The 27,218-nt window shown below is 34.9% G+C and overlaps 1 protein-coding gene across 7 annotated transcripts in view; it reads right to left on the bottom strand.

Moving 5' to 3' along the window:
• Positions 1-4,422: 4,422 nt before the first annotated feature.
• Positions 4,423-27,218, bottom strand: part of EPHA7 (EPH receptor A7) — a 172,842-nt gene continuing 150,046 nt past the window's right edge. For 3 of the 7 annotated variants that reach the window (XM_059700910.1, XM_059700908.1, XM_059700913.1), the window contains exons 9-17: positions 26,791-26,846; positions 22,452-22,577; positions 21,413-21,598; positions 20,775-20,836; positions 19,099-19,308; positions 18,227-18,376; positions 11,377-11,570; positions 9,977-10,132; positions 4,423-7,966 (exon numbers count right to left, since the gene is read on the bottom strand). In XM_059700910.1, coding sequence (XP_059556893.1) covers positions 7,852-7,966; positions 9,977-10,132; positions 11,377-11,570; positions 18,227-18,376; positions 19,099-19,308; positions 20,775-20,836; positions 21,413-21,598; positions 22,452-22,577; positions 26,791-26,846 — 1,255 coding nt within the window. In that variant the 3' untranslated portion in view covers positions 4,423-7,851. Of the gene's footprint in view, positions 7,967-9,972; positions 10,133-11,376; positions 11,571-18,226; positions 18,377-19,098; positions 19,309-20,774; positions 20,837-21,412; positions 21,599-22,451; positions 22,578-22,605; positions 23,877-26,790; positions 26,847-27,218 lie in introns of those variants that run through there. The other 4 variants (XM_059700911.1, XM_059700909.1, XM_059700912.1 and 1 more) reach the window with 3 other exon arrangements.

Here is a 27,218-nt window from a genome sequence, read left to right as displayed (position 1 = left end):
GGTAAGATAAGAGGGAAGATAGAGAAATACTAGTAAAATCATTCTTCTTGTGTTACATATGTAGTGATAGGAATCTGTCACACATCTACTTCAGACTCTGAAGTCACCCATGACGTGGTGCTGCCTCTTTGCTATGTAGATAGCAGATTTACAGGCCAGACCACAAAAGTTGGCTTTATATTTCTACTTAACCATAGAGTCACAGGTACTACCTTGAGGTTGAGAGCTGGAATGAGGGAAGTTTTCATTACAGAGAAAAATATTATGTTCCATTGTCTAGGCCTAATTTAAAAAATAGTCACAGGAGCATCTCACATATTTCTGCAGATTACTGTTCCTTAAAAAAACATTTTCATCATGCCTTTGCTTCATCAAACAAGATATTGGTAAATAGTTCTTCATTGTTTCATCAAGTCCAGTTCCTTCTACTTGATTTCAAATTATTCTTTAATCTTGCTCTGTTATTTATAACCAGTGATACCTCTTTTGCTTAACATCTGGAAGATACTGCTATTTGATGTGTCGTGTCTTGTTTACTAATCAGCTCCTCCCACCTCCCTGTCTCACACAGGTCCACCTCTCTGAGCGCCTCAGCTCAGTCCCTGGGGGCACCCTGCTGCCCAGCCTATCACAGAAGCATTCATCCGTGCTCTGAAATTACTTTTCTCCCTCAATACCCATCTTCCGGCTACCTTCACGGCACCCCATGCCTCCTTCAGAGCACCTGATCTTCGCTGCCTTTTAAGACAAAAAACAATTTGAATTAATTTGCACTTCAAGCATTCTAAAATATTTACAGAGTGTCTACTGAGTGCCAGGAACTGTTAAGTCCCAAAGGACATAGTGCAAAGCTTTCCACTTGGCTTTCTGCCCTCCAAGAGCACTTGATCCAGTGGAAGAGAGACGCACATGCCAATGACCCGACACAGCACAGCGGGACAACCACAGCACCAGCAGCAGAAAGCATAGGAGGGAAAATGCTGCCTCTCAGGTGTCAGCGAAGATTTGGAGGAAATAACTTTTCAGTTATGTCTTGAGGAGAGGAATTCCCCCCATTTAGAAAAGTGAGAGGGAATGTGAGAATGGAGAGCAGAGGTGTGAAAGCATGGAAGGGTATATTCTATGTCCTGATCCAGAAATAAAGAGAGGTCAATTCATATTTCAGGCACCACTGCCAGGCTTTGGTTCTTTAAACTTCATTTCCCCCACATCCCTTTGCTGGTTACAATTGCTAATAGCTCTTCATTGACTCTCCATTTAAACTCAGTTTCTCTTGTCTGACTCTACAGATTTCCTGTAATTCATCCATGTCTTTAAAAAATGCTTTCAGAGAGAGCGGCAGAGAGAGAGAGAGAGAGAGAGAGAGAGAGAGAGAGAGAGAGAGAGAAGAAGAAGAAGAAGAAGAAGAAGAAGAAGAAGAAGAAGAACAACAACAACAACAACAACAACAACAACAACAAACAACAACAACAGCAAACAACAACAACAACAACATTGATGGGTTGCCTCCCGAACGTGCCTACAACCAGGGATTGAATCTGCTTGGTGTATGGGATGATGCTCCAAGCAATTGAACCACCTGACCAGGGCTATTAATGCCTTTTATGTACACTGTTATATACAATATTATTTGTTCCTTTTCAAAATCTAAAGGATAATAATATTCTGTGTTTGCTGGCTTTGTTTTGTAAGTAGATCAGAAGAGCTTTAATTGCTCTTGTTCTGCCGGTCCCACACCACACCTAACCTAACAGGTAGTCCTCTGCAAGGAGTGGAACCATTGAAATAGCAGCAGTAGCCCATGCATTTCCCCGCCTATTTCTCAGTAGAGCTAAGCAGGTCTGTTTGTAGCATCAGGTTCCTGTTTGTGTGAAGCTGGGTTCTGGTGAATACATTTGGAGCTTAGGTGCCACCGGGAAAGATCTCGTGAAAACATGGAATAGCAACATAACAATAACAACACTGGCCAATAGATCTCCTGCCCAGTAGGTCCCCCAAACACGTGTGCTGATGTCTGAGCCAAAGAAAGGTGTGGCTCTCTTTCCTCTGGAGAGAACATATTTTATTTATTTTTAATATATTTTTATTGTTTTCAGAGAGGAAGGGAGAGGGAGAGAGAGAAACATCCATGATGAGGGAGAATCATGGATCGGCTGCCTCCTGAATGCCCCCTACTGGGGATTAAGCCCACAACCCCAGCATGTGCCCTTGACTGGAATCAAACCTGGGATCCTTCAGTCCACAGGCTGGCACTCTATCCACTGAGCCAAACCAGATAAGGCTGGAGAGAGCATATTTTAGCCTCATATTTTGTACAGTTTTCAATGTTAACAGTGCATGTCTCAAATTGACAGAGAGATGTCAGATTAAATTTAGAGCATTCTCTTGTAAATTGCGGTACAGTCTACACAACAATGTAATAAAAAAAAGCATTCTTGAATTGTTTGCCTCATTTCTATGAATTGGGAAATATTTTTAAAAACATGCCATTGATATGAACACTAGTTCTGCAAATGCAGTTTCATTTTCTTCTATTTGTTTTTCTAGAGCTTGCTTTCCAGTCGTTTACTTTATTTAGTGTTGGTTACACAGTGAAATGATGAGATCTGAACAGTATATGTTTGTCCTTTACCATGCTAAAACCAACATTACTTAAAACAAATGTGCTTGCTTCTCCTATGTGGCTTTAAGATCTATGATTAACAACACATTTAAAACTATATTGTGCATTCTTATAGTTAAAATATACTATCGATTTAAAATTTACTAATATAGGCCATGAATTTCAGAAGGGAAACAAAACTAATCCTGAGCAGTAGAAACCTGCAATATTTAAAATAATGACATTCATGTTGCAAGTTATGTCTGATTGAGCTTTATTTGCTATTCATGGAGGTTTAGAATAGGTAACACCTCACTTGTTACTGTCCCTAAATCATCAAATGCTGGCAATTTAGGAATCCCTTCTACTGCCACCTACTTAAAGTACTGTTACATACCTATGGAACACTAGACTAGAGCTACTTATTGCTATGTGCCAAAGTTTGTGCAATAGGCCTAATACGATCAATTAATTGCATTTACTTTAACCTCAAGGTCAATCAGAAGAGGTCTTTCTTTGTTTAACTATACATTTAATTATATTCAATCACTGAACTTGAAAAAAATAAACCTCCTTTACAGAATGTACATCTAATGAGGCTCACAGAATCATTCCCATTGAAATATGTTATTCTCCTATCCATATTCTTCAAGCTACATGGAGATGCATAGCAGCCAGGTAGGGGCTGCTAAGGGGACTGACTTAAAGCCAAGAGAAAGCTGTTCCCTTCTGAGCATCACAAAAGCTTGCCAGTCACCATGCACTGTCTGTTATCATTTGTTAATATCAGTAGTTATGATCTTTTACATTTAGAAATCAGATCACCTCTTTGTTGAATGTGTCTTGCTTTCAGCAGCTTTCCTCAAAACTGACATTGAACATTCATTGCAGTTAACAATATAGAACAACAAAAAGTGGTGACCCATGAGCAGCATATGTAGGAAATCTCCCTTTTACTTAGTGATAGAACTTAGTAATGGCTTCATAATCTTGGAAGAAAAAGAGTGCGGGTAGGATAGTGTATTTCTGTGCCACTTTTAAGTCCAGTACTTAGGAGCTCATTTGTGTGCCCTTCCTTGTTTCAGGCTGCACTGTGTGAACTTAACAAGGGAATTGCTTGTTGAATCATCTGGGATAGCCGAGGCTTCAAGGTTATCTTTTCAGTTCAGCCTAGCCTGAGCCTTAGCATCACAGGTGTGACAACCGGTGATAGCACCTCACCTGGCATTTGCCTGATCTCATTTTTTGAAACACGTTTGGATAATCAAGAGCTTGCAGAGCTTAAGATGATGATGCTGTATAAAGAGAGTGTTTAGTTTTCTTCAGTTCAGGCGCACGTTGAAATGATCACTGTATTGGTGTCAGTGAAACACAATCAGACCTCAGATAGCGCACTGTCCCCACCTGCTCTGGACCCTATGCTTGTATCCTGCAGAATCTTAAGTGTAAACATGCTCCAAGTTGCTGTCTTATATCAGCGTCCAATGATGAAATATTATCTTCCCCATGCAAATATTCTTGTTAGTTCCATGTAGTTGTAGTTTCAAAAATGAACAATAAAGCGTTTTAACTAAAATACTGGATAGTGTGGCAGTCTTCGAAGACATTTTTTGTTATTCTGTAATGGTTAGAGTGGAATTAAGTCAGTGGGCGAAAAGATGAGGGGAAATAAAGGATATTAATTCTCTTTGTATTCTGATGGGTCTCCTGAAATATTTCAATAAAACCTTTACTCTGAACATCTCCCTTCATGATACTGTGTAAGGAAATAAAGAATGAGCAAGGGACATCAAGGAATCCGCCAATGACTGGAGACAGGATCGTCTTTACATTGTCTAATAGACTCGTTTATTATTTTAAGCTGGTAAAAAGAGACTTATGATTCGTGTTGAAGAAAGAGTTATTTGTGCTTGATACATTGAAGACACTGTTCAAAAGCAGTTTGTCCTTATAAAAGGATGACCCCTGTAGTAATTCTTAGGCAAAGAGGGACAAATTCAACCAACGAAAAGCACATCTCGCCCCAAGTTCCCCATGATTTCTCCACATATAGCAAAAAAATACACATCAGTAATTTATTTGAACATGCACATCTGTGAGTAGCACAGTTCCAGGCTACTCAGGAAACAAAAGGGAGAATATCAGCATTACCTAAATTAAAAAAGAGAGGTGAATTACACCATTTTAATTGTCTTAAAAACACGGATAAGAGGAGCAATTAAAATATAGTCCTAAATAGTACTAGCTAATGTAGATTACACAAGTATACAATATGATTTAACTAATAGTGCTCTGACAATCAATAAACCACCAGTTCTAGTAAACAAGGCCCAGACCAATTGCTGAGAAAATGTTAGATTCGGATGTAACAAACGTTACTTTTATTTCAGTACTGAACGCAAAACACGCGTCAAGTGTGGAGACAGCGTTCTAAAAAAGGCGGCTCTATCAAAGCAAGGAGGCCATTTCCTTTTGCATTTTTATAGTTTTTGAACTCTATTTTTGACATATACTCTCTTTCTACTTTTCCTCCCCTGAGCACTAATTTATCAAAAAAAAAAAAAGATTTCAAGGTGCAAGTTGTACATTCTTACTGTTATACCTTTTCCTCTCTTTCTGGAAAAGAGTATTACAATCGGCATTACAATGTTACGTCCTTTTCTCTGAATATCGTTTTCACATACATGTATTTCAAAATCATAACGTTGGTTGGGAAAAGAAACCTACAATCGAGAGCGATGTCCTCCTACCCTTCCTGTTGTGCTGTGTGTCTTTCCCATCCCTTCTCCCCTTTCCCTGTAAAGAGCTGTAAAAAATTTAAGGCAGATGAGGTATATTGCTGAAGGAAAAAGTTATTTTTGAAAAAAAAACCTCAAAAAAAACTTTTCTTCTGCCCTTCTACTCAAGAAAGACTACTCAACTATAAATCTAGTGCTAGAAAAAGCAGGAAAGACACCGTTTGCATGTACCATACTATGTCTTCTATTTCTAGAATGGCTTTTTGTTAATTTAATTTTAATAGAAAAAATAAGCACCTTAAGCTATGAACAAGAAAAGAACTTCATTATCAGTGAGTCTAGAATCCAAACGGAATTAAGAACACTCACTCCAACTCTTTCATTCATTCTCACAAAGGCCAATGCTACTGATTAGAGTTGTAAAGTGCTGTACTGAGTATAAACACTTGTGTACACTGCAGACACTGAAAAATAACCCTCAAGCACATTGTGTCATAGTTCCAAAAATATATTTACAGTCTATTACAAAGATTACAAATGGAAGTGTCTAGGTGACTATATTATGCTAATTAAAATTACTTTACAGATTATTTTTCCTTAGGGACAAAAAACATTTTAGTGAAATTAAAATGATTTTTCTAGTCAATCAAAAAATAAATTAAAATATCAAATAACACTGTACAGTGACTTAAAAGAGGGGGGAAAAAAGTGGGGAAGGGTTTGGGAAGCAATCCATTTGAATGTTTCTATAGCCATCTTTGGTCCTAAATGTGGGAAAACACATTATGTAGCACTGAAAATACCTGTTCTTTTGTGATGCTCTGCAAGTAAAATAGAAAAATATAGTGCATTTTCAATGTATTCAGAGCCCACTACAGAGAAATGTGTGTACAAAACAAGACAGTATAAATAAAATTTACAAGTTTTACAAAGGAACATTTACAGATTTTGTTTCTTGTGTTTGTTTGCTTGTGGATGCCCACATTATCAAACAAGACCAATTATGACCGATCCCTGGGATCTTTCTCTAGTAAAATCATTATAAACAGCCCAATTCTCTTTGGAAGTACAACAGTTCAATTCTGGGGTAGTTCATGATTTTCATAACTTTTGAAAGCAGTACTCACAATATGTATACATTCCTGAAATAGCTATAAAGACACATTGAATTATTGCTTGTGAAATTCTAACACATAATCAAATAATATGGAATAATAAATAAAGCTTTAAAAAAAGTCAGACCCTTCACCTCTTCCATGGTCAAAGGTGTTCTTTCACCTAAGTTCCTCACATCAATGTTCACAAATAAAAGAATTTTTTCTTTTCTTTAACTGCATTGGTGATATCCTGTGCAGCAATGTTGTGTTGCAAGGTGAAAATTGTGAACTGCCCCCCGTGTCATGCTTCAGAGTTCTAATATAAAACACCATTCTTTCCTCGTGTGTTTGGACTGCATTAAAACAGGACAGGCTATAAAATATAGGCCAACTATTTCTCCTAAATTCCCTAATGGCATGGTATTGAGAAAAATCTTCATGTGCTCACACTATTTAGATAACACTGGATAGTTCTTGCTCTCAGAGACTTGCCTTCACCGAGATTCTTTAGGTGAAGTGTCTCATACCTTCTTTATGGTCAAAATCCTACAATTTGAGTTTTGTGGGTGTCTTTTTTTTTTTTTTTTTAGTAAATTCTGTCTCATAAAATCCCTCCATAAACAATCAGTTAAAAGTGCCTTATAGTATTTATGGATCATTATTGCTTTTTTTCATTGAAAAGATAGTATTGACTGCTCTTTACAAAAAAAAGTTCTATTTAAAAAATATCAGCGCTCTTGGCAACTTGAATTTTCTTGACTACCTGCCAATTAGCAAACCATATCCAAACAGCACTGATGAGCAAATAAAACGGCACAGAAAAGGACACCAATGTTCTGATAGAGATATCTACCATCATGCTATGTGTGTTTTTTTAAATTTGAGATTCTTTCAAAAGTACCCAGTGTAGTAGTAATGTGTCATAGGTAACACTAAAAAGGTCCAAAGCTATAAACAACTTTCTAAAACAAAGTCCTTATGAAGAATAAACAGATGGTTTTAAAAAGGAATAGTCTGAAATCACATATTTAAGGAAAATATTTCATTGATTTTAACAATAAGATCATGATTTTATTTGACAAATATATTCTTTCTTAAATTCTTTATGTACATTTTAAAAAGTCTATAAGATAAAAAGGAGGTTAGAGAGCTCAAGGTGTTTGGATGTTTTTCAGGTAGTACTTTGTTTATTGTCACTGCTGTTTTCCTGGCCACCAGTGGTGGATCCTAAATTCCCTTTTTATATATTCTGGTGGCACTTAGGAGTTCAAGTCTATAGGTGCTTCTTAAATCTTCTCTTCACTGTAGGAAGGACCCAGGACATCAACTGTCTTCTAGCAGCATTCTACGCACATACTGAAGGCCAGCACTGTTCTCACAGTCTACAATCTCCCTCAGAAGGGAGAAACGCTTATCACACTTGGATTCCAGTTCCATGTAAGTGTAGCATTTGTGCTCTCATAGTCTGAATGCTGCTCATGATTTTCTTTTGATGGCCAACCAGTGTGATCCCTAAACTCATCACATCCCTGCAAAAGACAAATGCATTTTTTATTAGTTGCCTTACCAAGAATGTATTTGGTGCTAAACTGTCATCAGCTCTTTAATTAAATAATCTGTGTATCTAATCGTAGAGCCCTTGGGTATTATGATCATGTTCCTGTAGTGGGTCAGATTAGCCATGGCATCAGCATTCTCCTTGTGAAAACCTAACCGCTCAGCTCTCATAAATTGCTTTCAAAGTGATTTGAAATTTTATATAAGAAATGATGTCTTAAAATTATTATTAATTTAAGGTAAGATTAAGAAACGTTGTTTGAAACGTTGTATTCTTGAACCTAAGTGAAGTTTAAAATATTAATTATTAAAACAAAATGTAGTATGAATAGAGATACTTCTGGGCTCTAGGAGGAGGAAGAGGAGGAGGAGGAGGAGGACATTAAGCATACACTGATTGAAATAAAGAATAATATATAGGGATTCAACAGTAGACTAGAGGAGGAGGTGGAGGATCAAGATTCATCAATGATCATAAAAAAGTTTACACTGTTTAAGTATATAGTAATGCTGAATATATTATTGATTGTATACTTACTTTCAGTTCAGTTCAACCATTTGACTACATTTCAGAAATAAATATTATTTAAAGGGTACAATACCCATTACCCATGTTTAATAGCTTAAATCTGACATAAGCTAACTGGATCTGTGTATGTACTTTTACCTTTGAAAATAGCCATTAGGATTGAGCTTAGGTATTCAATCACCTAAAATATAGCAACAGGACAGCCCTACATTATTTCATAGCAGTGGTTTAATAAGACTGAGACACAGTCTTTCAGGGGAGTAGGTGACTTTGGGGAGACGTGCTTAATTATTCCAGCTCTACCCACGAGGTGACTAGCAGAAAACTTGGCCAGATAGCATGTACAATCTTAAATTCATGCACACTCCAATTCCTGACATGTCAGAAAGCAGTATCTGATTGCTGGCCTTCATCTCATCTTAAAAATGTGAAACCCTTCACACAACAGCATGTAAAATGGAGCCCTCTAATAAAACCTTGAAGATTGTTTCCCATTTTTAAAAACATTTTTCTTATATCAGAATTTTTATTATATATATATATATAATAAAATATATATATTTGACAGTATTACAGATGTCTCCCATTTTCCCCCGTTTTACCCTTCTCCTCCCAGCTCCTAAACCGCGCCCCCCGACCAGGTCTTCACTACCCTATTACCCATTTTCAGACTCACTGACTGACAGGAATTGCATCACCAGTAAGCATTATGCAGCAGCCAAGGAAGCGAAGTTTGGGACACATTAAATAGATTTCATAAGGCCACATAATCAGTGATGGAGCCAAAACAGAAAATTCACTTTTACTTCCAAGGTCATAGCAATTTCAAAGTTGTTTTATCAGGTGATTCTCATGGTTAAAAAAAATTGATGTGATTATTCACACACTTTCCAAAAAGTAAGTTAAACTAAGCTCTTAGTTACAGTAAATTAAATTAAGCTTCTTTTGACCTCTTCAGAAAATAATCGTATTGTATGTCCTAATGCACTTTGGCATTGGGTTTGAAACTTTGAGATTGTTAATGTCAGATACAAATGTGGTGAAAGAAATCCTTAGTTGCAATGAGGAAAGGTTAGGAACTTAAACGATACAGTGGTTAATGAAAAAGGAAGTCTCACTGAATGATGTTTAGAACACTGGCTATGGAGACAAATTACCTACCACTTAACTAGCTGAGCTACTTTGGGGAAAATATTTCAGTTCACTGAGCCTTAGCCTGGTTGTATGAGAAACTATTGACATAATAAAACTGTTGCTTTGGGGGTTAAAAAAAATACTGTTTATGTTAAAAGGCCTATTTAGGATAATGCCTAGCACATAGTAAGTACTTACTAAAGAGATACTTTTCTCCCTTGTTTTATAGTTTAGACCTCTTTAACATGCCTCTACTGTCTACAGCTTGAATTGTACCGTAAACACATTCCGAAATATAATTTAACAAGCTTAAGCTTACTCAATGGTCATTCTGGCAACTGATTCAAGAGAGTTGTAGCCAGCTGCTGTGAAGTTATCTTTATATCTTTCCATTTTAATAGCTTGTAGCCATTCTCCAACTGAGCAAAATGTAGTGAAGTCAGGAGTGTTTTGATCCAGAAGAGGGCTTATTGGCCTAAATAAGAAAAACAACAACAGAAAAATACATTTCTGTCCATGAACTACTAAGGAAAAAAATGTCTTGTCCTATACAAAAATAAGGACATATAGAATCAAAGTACACATTTTAATTGATATTAAAATAATATAAATGTAAAATGTAAATGTGTAAATATTAAAATAAATGGATATACTAATAAAATATAATGCATGAGGTTACCCAATTACTGCAGACTCCAAAATTTATATTTTATTTGTGTTTCATGACCACCAGATTGCATCATCCATGCATTTTTAAAAGTACAGCCAGCAGTATTTGTGATCAGTAAATATTTGTTCATTTGCTTCTCTAAAAGTAAGTGTGAGTAAAGGAAGCACATCTGGCTGTGGACTGACTTGTTTAGACCAGGAGGGTGCTATTAAGAACATTATGTACCAGTGCACTGAGGGCACCCTTCTGAGACCGTGTGAGTTCACACACCTCCACAAGGCCTCTAGTGCAGAACAGAGCACTGGGTCTACCTGGCAGCTGAAGCTGAATAACTACTAGTATGCATCACAACGGAGGAAGTCAAGTTCAAAGAATGGCGTGTTTCAGACACTTTTTGTTTTATTAATTTTTATTTGTTGTGTGTGTGTAGCACATTTTACTTTTTTTTAAAATAATTATTTATTGTGTAAAGTTTTACATGCCTCCTTTTTCCCCGCTTGACCCCTCCCCCCCGTCAGATACTTTTTAACTGGTATACCTCTTTAATCATGTATTGAATTACTTTTACAAATGTTAATTTCAGAGAATCCTTTTACATAACTCACAGCAAAACAATAAAATAGATAATAGGTCACAAACTAGGGTACTAGTAATACAAAGCCTAATAATAATAATAAATAATAATAATAATAATAATAATATAAATGGAAATGATTTGAAAATGTGAAATGCCACCCAATCACAAAATTTCAACTTAATTTTTTTTCTAAATGGCAGCCACTGATATCTATCATAACTTTTAAGGAAACACACACACTCACACACACACACACACACACACACTATAATTAGTAGGTCTCTTTAAATACTAATTCAATTGAGGTAAGCTATCTGGAAATAAAAAATACAGATGGTAAACACAATATGTTTATATGGACTGATAATGTAAGACACATGTCCATTGGCCATTGGGATGGGGCTGAGGAGATAAATGGTTCATGTGAGCATATCAATTCCTCCCAGGTTCCATTGCCTCAGGTATGTCTTACCTACTGCAGGTTCCCAAGGGTGTTTTCAGACTACTTGGGTTTCGAATCATTTTGTCCAGAATTCCAACTATCTGCTCAAACTTTGGCCTTTCGGAGCGTTCCTTCTGCCAGCAGTCCAGCATGAGCTGGTGCAGGCCCGCGGGGCAGTCCATGGGCGCCGGCAGGCGATAGCCCTCTTCTATCGCTTTTATAACCTACAGCCAAAAGGACATTCAACACATTACCGGCTGAGGTTCACTGGTAATTAAATGAATTGCCCAGTAGGCAAAGTGACTTATCCTCATAAAAGTGAGGCGCACCACTTCGCAAAAGACTTCCCCCCACCCATACATCCATAAATATTAAGCCTGCTATTATGGGGGGGTGCATGAGCAGGATGTGATGACATTTTCTAGTCAATTCAGCAAAGGGGAACAGCGATTAAGTTCACGCAGGTGACAATAGATGGAAAACCTTTCAATGTCATCCCAGAAGTTTTCAAAAGGGAACATGTTATGGAACTACTTTACTCGTATGTGGCTGTGCATGTACATATTTACCTATAGATTTTTCAAGTTGTAAGAGGAAGTTCTGTGTTGCCCAACATTGAATCCTTAAAAGTTTCGCTTTTTACATTTTTAAACAAGATATCAAAATATGTGAATGGTACTATGACAGTAAATATTACCAAGTACATTATTATTTTAAATAATATAAAGCTTATATGTTTAGAAAGTATACTAGTGTTATATGCTGAAGCCAATTTGTACTGGTTCAAGAAGGTGATTAAATTATCTTGCAACTCCAAGTTTAGTGACCTCACAATGCCAGGCTGAAATGGGCTTTGGGGAAGCGGGCAGTGGGTGGCAATGGGGTGGGAGAAAGGGTTACATTAGGAAATTGAAAAAGGTTACAAATCAGGACTTTCCCACCCAGAGTCCTGGTTGTTATACTTTTATCAGAATATCCCTGCCCATCTATCATAAGAAAAGCATAATATGCTGATTCGACCAGACGTCCTTCCGGACAACCTTCTGGACAAAGCTGGGGCTGAGAGGGAAGCCCAAGTCCCAGGTGTCTGCCAGCGTCCAGAGGAAAGCCTGGATCCCGGGTGCTAGAGGGAAGCTGGTGCCAGCAGCGAGGGGAAGAAAGGCCTATTCTTGAACGAATTTTGTGCATCAGGCCTCTAGTTTATACATAACAGGCTAAACTGACATTTACGAGTATATCAAGGTTTGAATGTTAATAAAAAATAGGCTTCTATAAACATTTGTATGGGGCAATCAGAAAGTCTAAAAGTTACTTATTCAGACTTATTTTTATCTATTTATATGGAATGAAAAAATAGATCTTAAAAATCAGAAATTGTTATAAACCTGAGCAACACAAGAAAAATAATAGAAAGGCAAAGACTACAAATAAGAATTTGCAAAACATTATAATATTCAAGGGGGATTAACAAATCCTTTAATACTAAGGTAACAGTAGAAATATAAGAAAAACTGACAAACAAAAGAGGTGACCTTGAGTTTTTGAAGAAATTAAACCCAAAAGCTGGCTTTAAGAAATGCTGATAAAGTTAGTATTTGTAGGGAATCATATCCTTAAGATGCTTGTTGACATTCAAGAATAGCACATTCAAATGTAAAAAGGTTGCAGGATGGCATTAATAAAGTAGCTGGCATCAACAGTTTTTAGAGACAATCCTTTGGAAAAGAAACAAAGAATCCACTTGAATTTAAGAAATATCCATATATGCAAATTGATGGAGTTTAAAAGGTAAATAGATTAACTTAATTGCAGTAACTTTTGAGAAGTATTGTGAGTACACCATCCTCAGCCCACATACTTTCCTGATCACTGTGCCTTATAGATCAGTGTACTAGACATCTTCATCTGGACTTTCCACAGGCACCTCCTACCTCACATAAGCACACACACACACAAATGATAACTCTGCAAAGATCACAAGTATATAGCTATAGGGGGTATTAATAAAAAAAACCATTCAAATGCAAACAATTTCATGTGGCTTTGTACAGTCCAGTGACAGGCCTATACTTGGACTCAAAAGTGCTCTACGTTAAACAACTTAGAAGTAAAAAGACTGTACTTCGGAAAGCTGTGTTATTTAAATAAATTATGCATAAGTAAATAAAAAAACTTCTAACACTTTATGTATTCAAAATGAGCAAAGAATAAACAATCGGGGGCATTTTCTTCGTGGGGAAGGAGTGTTTGAGATTGCTGGAATTTGAACAGTTTCCTTCTGATTTGACAGGACTGCACTCCCACGTCCATAACGTTGGTGCTGTCCCTACACCATCCTGACCTGTCTCCCTGCTTGCAGTTTGTCTTCCTCCCATGTCCAGCAAGAAAGAATGCAGGTGGAAGGAACTTTCCTTATTTCTTTCCCTCTAAATAATATTTTAAATTGATAAACATAAATCTTGTCATGATCTTTCTGACACAATACTCTTCAACATCTCTCCCAGAGGTCTCTTTAGTTTTGAACCCAAGAAATTCTTAAGTCTTTGTGCCAATAAACACAGTATAATGCCCTTAAAGACTCTTACAGGAATAAAATAGTTAATAAACCTCTGTAGTTGTCTTATTGCATCATAGGAATGATTCCTATCATTAAAGCAAAGATATAACATGTATCATAATCCAAAATGAAACGTGTAGCTCTCAAAGACACAGTGGTTTGCACATTCTTAAAGGAGCAGCAGCAATATATAACATTTAAAATAAGAGATGCTCTGGACTGGGAATCAATTTGGGGCTCTAAGGGCCCCATTAACTATCATGCCTCACCTATAGGAGCACAAGAGATGCTTGTTGGGAACCTTGGCCTGGCCACAGCACAGTTTGCCATAGATAACTTGGTTTTGCCTGTCCAGATCTAGCCTTAGTATTTAAAAAAAGTCAAAGAAAAAAATTCATAAGCAATTTCTAATTCTACATAGTTCCCTGTGAAATGAGACTAGGGTAAATACCATCCATAAAAATCTACTGGGATACAACAGGAGTACTTCGGCATGTACTGTAAAAAAATGCTTAGGAATAAGCACAAAAGTTGCTCATTGAGAAGTGTTTCAGTATGATTGTAGTATGACCATGGTAATTAAGAGAAAAAGCAGCACCCATGATAATGGGCCTGTATTCACACAACATGGGATATAACGTGATTGGCTTCTGTTCTCTGCTCATGTCCATTTTCATATCATTAACCTCACATAACATAACCCATATCTTACAAATTAAGTATTTCGGACACCTCTTAAGGGATAATGGCAAAGTTTTAAAAAATCACAATTTTGTTTCTATATTAATATAAAAAACCCACAGATACATAAATTAGTGGTGGCTTTTAAAAGAAAAAACTGAGGGCTCACAATTTAGTTGAAAATAAATTTAGTTACCATGTATTATATTTTCAAAGCTTTCAAGTGTTCTAAAATGAAACACTTTAAGAATTTACCTTTATGTCCTATATCTTTATGGAAGCTTATTCTTCATTAGCCTTATGACCATTTGCTAGTAAAATTAAAAATGTATTGGCCTAACTCAAAGTGAGAAAAAATAACTCTGTTAAGTACTATGCACAGAAAAACAATCGAATCTGTACAATGAAGAACTTCAAAATATGAGTGTAAAACTTTTATTCAAATTAAGACAAATTCAATGAAAAGCTAGCTTCCGTGAATGGCAATTATGAGTATTTTCAATTTCTATAATATCTGTTACTTTTGACTACATTTTATATATATAAAGATTTTTCCCTGAAAGGCCATTATGGAAAGGGCTATAAATCTGCAGATTTTATTTAAAAAGAACGAAAATGGCAACTTACTGAGAATGATCAGCTTTGATTTTAATGGCAAATAACAAGATTCTAACTGCTTCCATTTGGTGAAAATTCAAGGAAGTTATAAGTACGCAAAAATACTACGAGCATTCATGCAAGTGTTAATTGAGTCATAAAGCATTTGGGTGTGGGTGTCACTATACCAATGCATGTTATCTTTTCCCAAGTTTTTCTTGATCACACACACGTCAAGAGTGTAATTAAACCCCCCGGCAAGGAACTCTCTACCTCGCTGACTTCTACAGTGGCCCTTTCCTATTTCTGCAGCGTGATCACAGAAACCTCCCTTGATTCGGCATTCAGCCTGGAATTTTGTGAACTTGCTTATAAACATAACCATCAATTTCCTGCTTATTTTCATGGCATCTTATTAAAGGCTTTCATAATCTAAAGCATTTGATAGTTGGGGGCTTTCTACATTCCTGAAAAATTCCTAGCAACTAAACTTAAACACTATAAAGTGAGTTGATTCACTTAATAAATCAATTTAGGCTAATTAAAAAGGTAATATATCTGAAGAACTGGTGAAAGCAAACTTCCCAGAAAAACACAATATATTCTCTGATACACAGGATATCCATATGCATGAGGGGTTTTAGAGATCTCAATCCTCTCCATGAATTCCTAGCAGAGACTCCAAGTTAAAAAAAAGCTTTTAGCCAGAGATTTTTTTTTACCAGAATAGAATTATTTTGAAATATTCAGGTTTTTCACCATTTTTGTATTGAAGATTATACATATAGGTAATCCCCCCAAAAGATATACACACTTTAACAGCTGATAACTCAATTTTTACTCCTTTCCAGGTTTAACTGATTTGAAATAATGGGTGAAGCCAGACTAAGCTTTGAATAAAGAAAATTTATCCACTAGACTTTTTTATGGGGCTACATAAAAGATAAAGTTTACGGTACAAAGCCAAATAACAGTTGATGAATTGAGGGTGCACAAATACTAAACAAAATGATTCTTGATGTTTGTGATTCAATTGCTTTTCATTATCAGTGGATCAGTCATCAGTTTGAAAACAGGAATTGTAAAACAATATTATTCATTTCTGTAGATTCTTTTAAATTGTCAAAATGAACCATATGTTAATAAATACTGATTTTATAATCATTTAAAGTGTCTATACATTTTTTGGGATACCCTCATAACTGCTCAAATAGCACTTTAACAATAAACGTATGAAATAGTAAATATTACCCTATAAGAGGAATATAAACATCAAATTCATTACCAAAACTGAATGGCCTAGGAAAGCTCTTACTATTACATAAACTTGTGTCTGAATTTAACAACTAAGACTTTCAAAATTAAAAAAAAGAGGCGCTAAAAGTTCTACATCAGAACAAAGCTTTATTCTAGATCTCATTTAATTTATTTTATAAAATATTTATTTATTCATGATACACTTATTATATCTTCATGATATTTAATTTTCAAGAAAACTTAGAGAATTCCAAAAGTGAAAACTGAAGCTATCTATTGTTTTCTGAACTATTTCTATTATTTGTTTTTAGAAGTCAGGTAAACTTTGAATCTAAGTTATCCTATATTCCTGTCATTCCCTTTATGTTTGTATCTAGTACAGAAGGAGGGTGTCAAAAGAAATGAAACTCTCCCGAGTGTCGAGGGAATATCAATATTTCTCTTTCTCTGCCCCACGGATTTGTTTGCTCTCGTTTTGACAGCCCATGGAATCGCTGACACTGACACCTGTCAAATAGTAACGACTCTGCCTCTGCCAATCGCACTCATCACTTAGGCTTTTATCTTTGAAAAACCAAAACCAAAACCAAAATAAGTAAATAAAAATTAAGAAGTTTCAAGTCATCTCTCAATTTAAAATACCAAAAGCTTTAAATGACTTAAAAGTTTCACCTTTTCAGGCTGTGAACTGCAGGTAATGCAGAAATTTGCAGGGAAATAGACTGAAAATAACTTTACCAACCGTCTGATTTGACTTCAGTTGTCTAAAAATAACTATAAATTTTAAGAACCATATAAATTTCATATGGGAAATTCTAAATAAAAAACAAAGATAATTGGTCTCCGTACACCTTGCCAAGCTTTTGCTCTGAACGTGCCAGTGTGTTCCCTTGGAGAATTTCTCACCAGCTATAAACCAAGATCTTCAGATTTCTACTTCCTAGGTTTACACTTTCTCTGCTTTTATCCAAACTTCACTCACATTGTCAATAAGTTGTATTACATAAATCTGCCAGTATTTGAAAGTTTTAGACCTATAAAATGTCAATTACAAAAAAATCCAACCTAATAGAAGCAAAAGTTCACACTTAGTTAGATTGTTTTATAAGTGGTCTCTTGGTGTGAGATGTATAACCCCCAATATGCTACCAGTTTCTTGTATCAAAGAATAATAGCATATTTTATGTCTTAGTATGTAACAGGATACACATTAATGAGCACTATATCTTCTTTAGGAATTTCCAAAAATACTTCCATTGTGATTACATTATAAAATATCACTATGAAACACCAATATTGATCATAAAATTTAGATTGTCCCATGAAATTAAGATTTAGTTAATCCAATCAACAATGATTTAAACAGATTTTCTCAGAACATTAAAGAAAAAGAATACGGTAAAAACAAAAACAAAAACAGCCACAATCACAACCTTCTTTACCCTCCTCTCCACAAATGATGCTTTTATTCGTGTTACTCTCCCATTGTAGCTGGGCAAGCAAAGCATCATTATCTTTAGTAAGGAGGAAATATCCTGTGTAGGCTTCTATTATATCTAGAGATTTAAAGGAAAACACAATTCTTCAAAATGAAAATCAACATAAAATTGATTGAACCACTAATTTATGGTAACTATTTAGTAAGTTGTTGTAATAATTGTGTAAACTCAGCAATTATATTTTTATAATTCAATAGAAGTTTCACCTTATGAGCCATTGCCTACATAGTCTAGTAATAATGGATAGCAATGTATTAAATCTTTTTTGTTTAAATAGTGTTACACCTACATCTTGATTTGACATGTCCCAGTAAGGTCTCTCTCCATAAGACATAACTTCCCACATGACTATCCCATAGCTCCATACATCGCTGGCTGATGTGAACTTCCGGTACTGGATGGCCTCAGGTGCTGTCCACCTTACTGGAATTTTCCCACCCTGTTATAACAAGAAATCAACATTTTAAATATGTATAACAACTTATAAATCATTTATAGCAGAACCATAAAGCTACCATTAAACATCTTTATATTTGGTTGGCAATTCAGCAGTATCACACCTATCCATCTTGAATCTCTCTAAGTGTATTTAAAGTTACTAATCTGTTTTTTAAAGTCATTACAATATTTCACTTTTATGGCAACTCAGTTAATGGGCCTTCTGTGTTCTTAGGAGTATAGTCAAATGACAATGACAAATTATGCAAAATATCCACTAAAATGGAATGAAATATGGTGTATTTAAGTAAACCCTCATATATTTCCCTTTTATACAATCTCACAAAAGTTCTAAGACTTAGCATAGCTAATCTTCTTTTAAAAGCTTTATTTAAAATAGAATTACATTTCTTTTTACTACAAGTATGAGTACTAGTAACTAGATGTTGAACATGACTTTACAGTATATTATTTATCTGAACATTCCAATATACGATAAGCATGCTATCATTCTTATTATTTCTCCTCTTATCCTATATGTAGGTTATAAAAGCAACAATGATTCTTCCAAAAGGAAAAAAAAAAAACAGTAACAAAACAAACAAAAAAACTCCTGAGGTTAATTTTCCCTTTTTCCCCCCATGCTAATTATTATTAAGCTTTGCTTTCTTGGTAGGAAAATCTTAGGAATATGAAGAGATGCAGTAATAGACTTTTTCTTACAGTTGTTGTATAGACAGCTTCTGGGTCATCCTCTATAACCCGGGAAAGGCCAAAATCTGACACTTTACAAACAAGATTGCTGTTGACAAGAATATTGCGAGCTGCAAGGTCCCTGTGAACATATCCCATATCGGCCAAATATCTCATTCCAGCAGCAATTCCTCTCAGCATTCCCACTAACTGAATGACTGTAAATTGCCCGTCGTGTTTCTACAGGAAGACAAAAATAAAGTCCAGTAAACTGTGCTTCAAAGGGAAAGAAATCCACATGAAAAGGTTTGCACACTAGTCATTTACTTTTATATAATAAGAATTGTTCTTTTTTTTATATAATACAGACATTTGTAAAAAAATAAATAAATACTGATTTTACTGATAGGCAAATAATACAAAACAGAGTTTTGGTAATCAGTTATATTGATGTCATTAATATTAATTAATAATAGCTTCATATTATACCAATCCACCAATCCAAAAGTATATGTTAATTTTTAGGTAAAAGTTAGGGAATGGAATGTCCAAACATATCCCTGACAGCTAAGTGTTTTCCTCACTAGATAAAAAGTTATAAAAATAATCTAAAAATGTATAAAGGTACAAAGGCACATATATATTAAGATATTTTCTCCAAATGGTAAAAAAAAAGGAGGACATTTTTTGATTAAAAATAAAAACTAAGAAGTGGTAAATGATAATATTGGCTGACTGTTTTCTTTTTATACTTTTCATGGTTTTGCTATTAGTAGGAACATTACTTGCAACAAAAAAAATCTCTAAAATAGGTATACTAGCAAGTGGGATTGAACAATATGTGCACCTGAACTGGCTATCATATATGTTTAACCCACAGATTTCTCCAAATGAATCACAAATATGGTGCACGAGGACACTGGTGTTGAGTTAACTTGCTAGGTGATGCTTTCCTCCCAAGAGCTATAGTCATGCATATCACATAGATGCAGCAACAGCAGCAATACAGATGTCTCTAAATCTCCTGAATGCTTATAAGTCTGGGTAGAACGTACAATTCTAGATCATCTATGACAACTCTTATTGTTTAGATTATTTTCTCTTTGCCATTTAAAAAAATGTTAACATGTGTTCATATTCTTAGGGTGAAAAATCTTTGGGAATAAAAATGCATATTTTAAACATTTAGAATTTATCATTTATAAAAATAATCACATGCTATTAATTTTAAAAATGTTAATAATTCTACATTTTATGCTTGGTGTTTACTTAACAGCATAATAGAAATGGCTCCACAGAGCAGAACTGGGATCATTGTACCAATATTACATGGTTATTTCACGTTTTAGTCTTCTCGGTATTACCACTGTATTTCATCCATAACTGTACTAGGAAAGCAAAATGCTACTCTACAACCTGTATTCAAATGACAGGGCTTCAGGTATCTTCTGTACTTGAGGTAGCATATTAATTGAAACTAGTTTTTTCACTACATTGTATCACTTGAATGATCAAAAAGATTCTAGTTCAATTCAGTCTAAGACACTGAATTTTAACCTGCTTTTCAAAGACAACTTTCTTACTTGTTTATAATTTTCACATTTTACACTGAAAACACACACACACACACACACACAAACTTCAGGAGATTATTTTGTAGCATGTATGCAATATGTTTAGAATGGGAGAATAATTTTGCTACGTACCCTGAGAAATGCATCTAGAGATCCATTTTCCATGAATTCTATTACGATCATGACAGGTTTCCCTAAAATTAAAAACATACATACATAAGAAAATAAAAGTGTTGCTTCAGAAAAATGCAACCTCAACTTCAAGGTTACTCTCCTTCTCATCCGAGATAAAAGACATGGTGCTTTTTTGAAAGACGGAATGCATGAGAGTTTCGAAAGCTTCCAGTACTGCTGCTAAGGTCAAAAAGTACTTAAATGTCTGGAACATGGTCACAATTCAAAAAAATTAAACAATAAAAATCAGTGCGCTCTTCTGACTCCTGCTTTGTAAACAAAACTCAGGGAAAATGTCACTTTATGTAATGTATGAAGACTAAAAGTGCACCACTTCTACGGTTTTTGAGCTAAGGAGGAAAAGAAAATCTCAGTTGCTTTAGCTATCAGATATTCTTTTATTCTAATCCTGCATTCATTTGATTTTTTTTCCCTGAGGTGCTAACACAAAAGAAAAATTGTTCAGTCAGTAGATAGCAAGAAAAATATTCATTTAGAATGTGCAATATGTTCATAATTGGATTTTTTACTATGTGTGCAATGACACTGATTTCTGACAGTCTATTTGGTAAATGAAAGGTATAATCAATATCTACCTCTTGTGACAACCCCCTCCAAATGGACAACATTTGGGTGGTCAAACTGCCCCATGATGCTTGCTTCGCATAGAAAGTCTCTCCTTTGCTTTTCCGTGTACCCGACTTTCAGGGTTTTGATGGCCACAGCAACATCTCTTTTCCCTGGAAGTTTCAAACGGCCACTGCACACTTCTCCAAATTCTCCTGAAGCAACAGAACAGGCAGATGTGTTTTAATTTCAGAAGTATTTCCTCTCTCAAAGGAAATGCAAATAATTCTTTAAAAGTACTTTTAAGCTTTTCTAAAGTCTGTTACACAAGCTACTATTTTTTTTTAAAAAAAAAACTGAATTAACAAAAACTCTTTCAGAAACAAAATTGAGAATTAAAATTTGTTATCTAACATACACTGCCTACTCAAGGGGAGGGGACATCAGTAAATCCTAAACACTGCTACCTCTTTTATGGTTTAAGGGGCAAATAGTTCTTCAAGATTTAAGAGTGTTGAATTCGTATGCCCCATGACTGCTAGATTACATGGACTGAAAATGTAACACTATTATTAAAATACATTGAACACATAGAAACTAATATTCCTTTTCAATAAGTCATGCATATTAATTTTCTACATGAAATTAAATAGTACAAGAGCTACTGAATACCTACAAATACAAGAAAAAAAAAAGCTTAGCAAGAAGATGGTAAATCAAGTAAGAGGAAATATATTTCCAGCAAACTTCAGAAACATCCTAATTTTTTACAATGCTAAGTTATTTCTTAAAGTACAGGCCAAATTTTAAAAGATAGTTTGCAAAAGAACAGTCTCTTAAAAACCCAACAGAAGAGAAAAATGCACAGATTCTCTGTGTCACATGCTTATTTTTCACTCTTTTCTCTCTTCAGATTTCATAAACAAGCACAGCCTCATTGCTTCCCACAGTTCAGGTAAATGCAAAAGTTCTATACTTGAGGCTTAATTATTTGCCTGTCATTATGATGTATGACTTTCGATCTTGGCTAAATGGAAGAGCTGAATAAGGAAGCTCCGGCAGCCTTACCTGCACCAATCACACGCTCAATTTTAATACAGGAGGCATCTAGCTCCTTGGCGAATTGATGGACAGCTCTATTTGGGTCCTCATAGGTTTCAGGGTCAATGTAGGTTTTGGTGCCTGGAAATTTAACTGTAATGATGTAAGAAAGCATGACTGTGATGAAGCAAAGCACTTATTGTGCAGTCAGCCCAGGATTTCATTATGCAGAGTGCTCCTTGGAACAGGGGACTTGCTTCCACATCCCCTGATTCACAGCAGTGTTAGCAGACTACTTCAGTCTGCGGGCGTATAGGTATTATCTGCCAGCTTCTATAGGTTACAGAAGATCCAGCTCAAAGGTTACTAACTGAATTGCTTTTCCAGTAAATCAACAAAACACATCACCAAAATTCTCTGACATGACTTATCAGACTGGAGGTTTAATTAAATTCACTGCTATCATGGCATAGTTCAAGCCATATTGAGGTTAGTAATGGACTTGGAAACACATTTGTAAATCTATCAGTCAGTCAATCAATCAAATACATACACTGGGAAAAGAAGACATTTCATATACAGGTAGCCTACTATACTGACACCAATATTAAAAACATTTAGACATCTTACTTATTCTTCTAGTTTATTTTTTTAAAAGACCAACCACCGTTGACATATACATAAAATTAATACAAAAAGTGAGGGCCACTATCACAGACTCAGAGAGAAATCTACTAAAAACATAGTTTCATTTTTACCTTACAGGGCAATAGAGGCCAGAATGTACAGAGTCCAGAGTAAAGTTAGAAAATTTACAATATTCCTGGGATCTGCTAACCATGTATGGTACAGTTTGAAAGAAGAATGGTTTATATGAACTTTCACTTATAAGGCTCTGGAAGGAGGCAGCCAATATGCCTCAGAAAAAGTAGTCAAGATTCAAACAGCATAGAATCATAAAAGTTGCAAAAGTTAAAATCTTAAAATGCACCCGGAAGCATGCAGGTAACATAATGCTATGTTAACTTTAAATCAAATTCAATTACAATAATGTATTCCAAGTCAGTCATATGGTTAAAGACAAAGATAAGATAGGCATATATTTGGTTATATTAATGCAATGAAAAGAATTACACTATATCCTCAAAAAAACTTTATTGTTTTTAACAAAGCCACTGAACAATCTTTTCATTAAATCTCACTATTTGGAGAACAATATATTTCTTTATGTATTACACTGCAGCCTACTGTGCTTATGTCATCACATTAAATTAAAATTATCTTTTAAAAATAAACACATAACAAACAAAAGGAGGCAGAATGTATGAAGGAAAATGGGATTTAAAAATCTTGATTTATTCTGCTGTAGTTGATTGTTTATCCAAAATTGATTGTCTTAAACAATTACTGTTCCAGTTTATAAAACTGACAGATGCTCATTTGTTACTAAAGCTGAACATGGAAAAAAAAACACAAGAAGAAAAGAGAGAGGGGATAGAAAGAGAAAAGAGAGAAGAAGGAGTACAGGGAAGAGGGGGGAAGAGAAAAAGAGAGAAGGGAAGAAAACAATAGGTTAACCTCCTAGATTGGCAGGCAGATGGAGAATGAGCCATCTTCTCCCTTTTTATTCGCTCTTTCTTTCATAGCTTTTGTTTTGTCTTGTGATAAGGGAGATAGAATGGAGGTAACCTTCTGCATCTCAAACGGGGTCTCTGATGGTTCTTTATTCAAGCTGTCATAAAACATTTTGACAGGCCACAGCGATTTTGGCATAAAAACATGAAATACTGCCCAGCTTGGATTCAAAGACATTGTTGGAAGAAGTGGTAGGAGGAAACAAAATGTAAATTGGGATTGCTTCACTAAACTGCTCCATTGTGTTTATATCTTTAAACATAGTACTTGGGGCATGGAGAGTGGAGTGTGCCTGATATAGACGGCTGGACATTCTATTACATTCTGTGCTCTAAAAGCTAGTTAAATGGTGCTTTCATATTTCCGTAAAAATTCAATCTGGTGCCTTAGCACCTAAGAAAATTGTTTGTATACTAAAGGAATAAAAGGACACCTCCTTGCCAATAACTGGTGACCATACTGTTGTACTTTACATATCTTAGATACAGTCATGAAATAAAAAAAAGTCTGTTTCTCATCAAATAATAAGAAAAGATATTCTTGTAAAAAGGGTGATTAAAAAATATCAGGGATTTACCAGAATAGGATATGTTAAGTGCACTTTGCTTCATTATTCATTTAAAAATTGATTTTTAAAATAAAAAATATTGATATAATTCCTGAATATTCTGGTCTGTTGCTTCTCATTAAGACGGTGAGCTACTGTGTGTTTTAGTAGCCCATTTACATTTCTCATGAGTGTTAAATATCTTAAAACCACCATTGATATTTTTGCTCTGGAGATGAAAACTTTATATTTTTCAAGCTTATCTTGTCTATGTTAGCAAGTAAAAACATGCCGCTCTTTTTTATCTAATTACAAACTGAATGTCAATGTAAAAAAAGCAATTGGCATTAAAATATTAAAACTGAGTGATGACAATTAAGCATAAGGCTATATAAGTTTTACATAAGCCATATTTCAACTTACTTTCTGCATTAACCTGCAAGCTAAAACTACATAAACTAAAACATATTTGGTAATTTTGAGAAATAATAACAGAAAAAAAAGGTGACATGCTGATTAAAGCAATATTAAATGAATCTGCCATCAAATTATTCACATATGGGCAGAATCAGGGACTCCAGTTAACTATGGCCTAAGTTACTCTCCTATATACATTTTAAACTAGATATAAAAATTTAGGCATTCAAGATTGGAACCTCTTTTTCCTATCTGTGGAAGTGTTAAAATGATTCTCTCATGTCATGAGAGAGAAAAAGGTAACCTCCATTTTTTCTGTACCTCCTCTAACTAAAAACTGCCTATGGCACTTTTATGGCCTGAGGCTGGCTTCTCCCAGGAAAATCACCGCTGGAATAGCAACAGGAAGCCCCTACATCAGGGGCACATCAAATAATCCCAGAGGGGGAGGTGATGGGATCACATGTATTCAGCCATCATCAGGGGGAGAGTTAAGTTTTATGAGGCTTCTACAATGACGACACCCTCTTTAAGTAAAAAGAGATTATGCACACAGGCTGGCTAGGGCTTTACCAGGTCCTAAACAGGGGTCTGTGAAAGTGGGGGGCCCTGGAGCTGAGGCTTCTTAATGAAGCTGCCCTGGTCACACCTTTTACTCTAATTTGTAGTATCGCAAACACCCTTCCCGCCTTCAGTGGCTGGAAATCTAAAGAGCTTCATAATCAATTTAGATATGTATTATCTACAGCCACTTCTATTTTGAAAACAAGATTCACAGTACTGGTTCAACAAATAAAAACACATTAAAGAGACTCAAAATTTGTGTCTTTAAACAACACAGTTTCTTGATAGATGCTTATATAATCTTGTTATTTTCGAATGGGTGCATGACAATACCTTCTTAGATATTAACACAATAATTTGATGAACAATACAATAATAGATATAATTCTTTTGCCATTTAAGAAATTTATCTATCCATAAAAAAATTCTAGTAAAGATGATTGCTACTAAGAAAAATAGTCAGTAAAATTGTTCTTATACTTTCAAGGATTATCAGAACTAAAGTCATTCAATTGTTAGATTTTTACTTTGGATGCATAGAGCCTTAATATTTACTCACATGGCTCTCATTTATTACTTGTCATCCATAATGAACAAAAATAAAAGTAATGCAGATGGACATCTATTTTCTTTGGTTGCCTAAGCTCTATTCCAAATATGATTTCTGAAATAAATTTTTAAGAACCAGGTAATCCAAATCCACAGGAAAACATTGGAGGATTAAATCCTATTATTGTACATTTAATGTCTGGTAAAAATACCTATCAGTGATAGACAATGTATAGTAGCTGAAGAGAAAGTGGCTCCTTAGCCTTTCAAGGTAGCATAACTCACTAGGTGGTAAAGCCTTCTAATTTGATAAGAATTCCTGAGCTAGAACATGGGCCATGCAACATTTAATGGATTATTATTAGAATAGTAGGAAACATTTGAAAAGGAAAGATTTTGACATAAAGGCAGCTTAATATATCCTGAAGTTATATTAAAATTTCTTATGAGGTTTCATTTCAGAATATATTTTATTTTTTTTAATTCACATATGATTTTCATTTTAAATATATTGTCAAATGCTTTAAAGCAGTACTTTGAGCTCATTATATAATTTCAAGGGTGATGCGTTAGGAATTTTTTCATGTCAATATTAACAACCAGGTTTCTGTATTAATTGCAATATATAAAAGTAAAGAAAAACCAAACACTTACAATGAAAGTAAAGCTCTTCATCCCCTTCTTGGTCAGCTTTGCTATAACCACAGTGCCTGGGAAAAAAAATCAAATTTATGACAACACAATCAATGATCTTCCTTTATATTTTTAAAATTCAATGAAATATACCTTATTTATTTTACAACATGCTAGTTAGATCTATAAACAAAATACAAAAACTTCCTGTCCATAGTTATAAACATTATAATAACATAGCAAATCATATGATTAAAAAAGGCAAAGAATATAAAGTATTCGTGTGAGACAATGTAGAAGGAATATATTTATAGATTTAGATTTATCAATGAGTAAATATTTGCTTCCACATTTTTTTCCTGGAAAACAACAACAACAGATTTTAAATGGTTTCCACAAACATTAACTAGAAGAATAATTTTTCCCAATAGAAATGACAATACTCATCC

Source organism: Myotis daubentonii, chromosome 6, assembly GCF_963259705.1.
Source record: "Myotis daubentonii chromosome 6, mMyoDau2.1, whole genome shotgun sequence".
Lineage (NCBI taxonomy): Eukaryota > Metazoa > Chordata > Mammalia > Chiroptera > Vespertilionidae > Myotis > Myotis daubentonii.
Note: the sequence above shows the minus strand (reverse complement) of the source record. Positions and strands in the feature narration are given on the sequence as shown.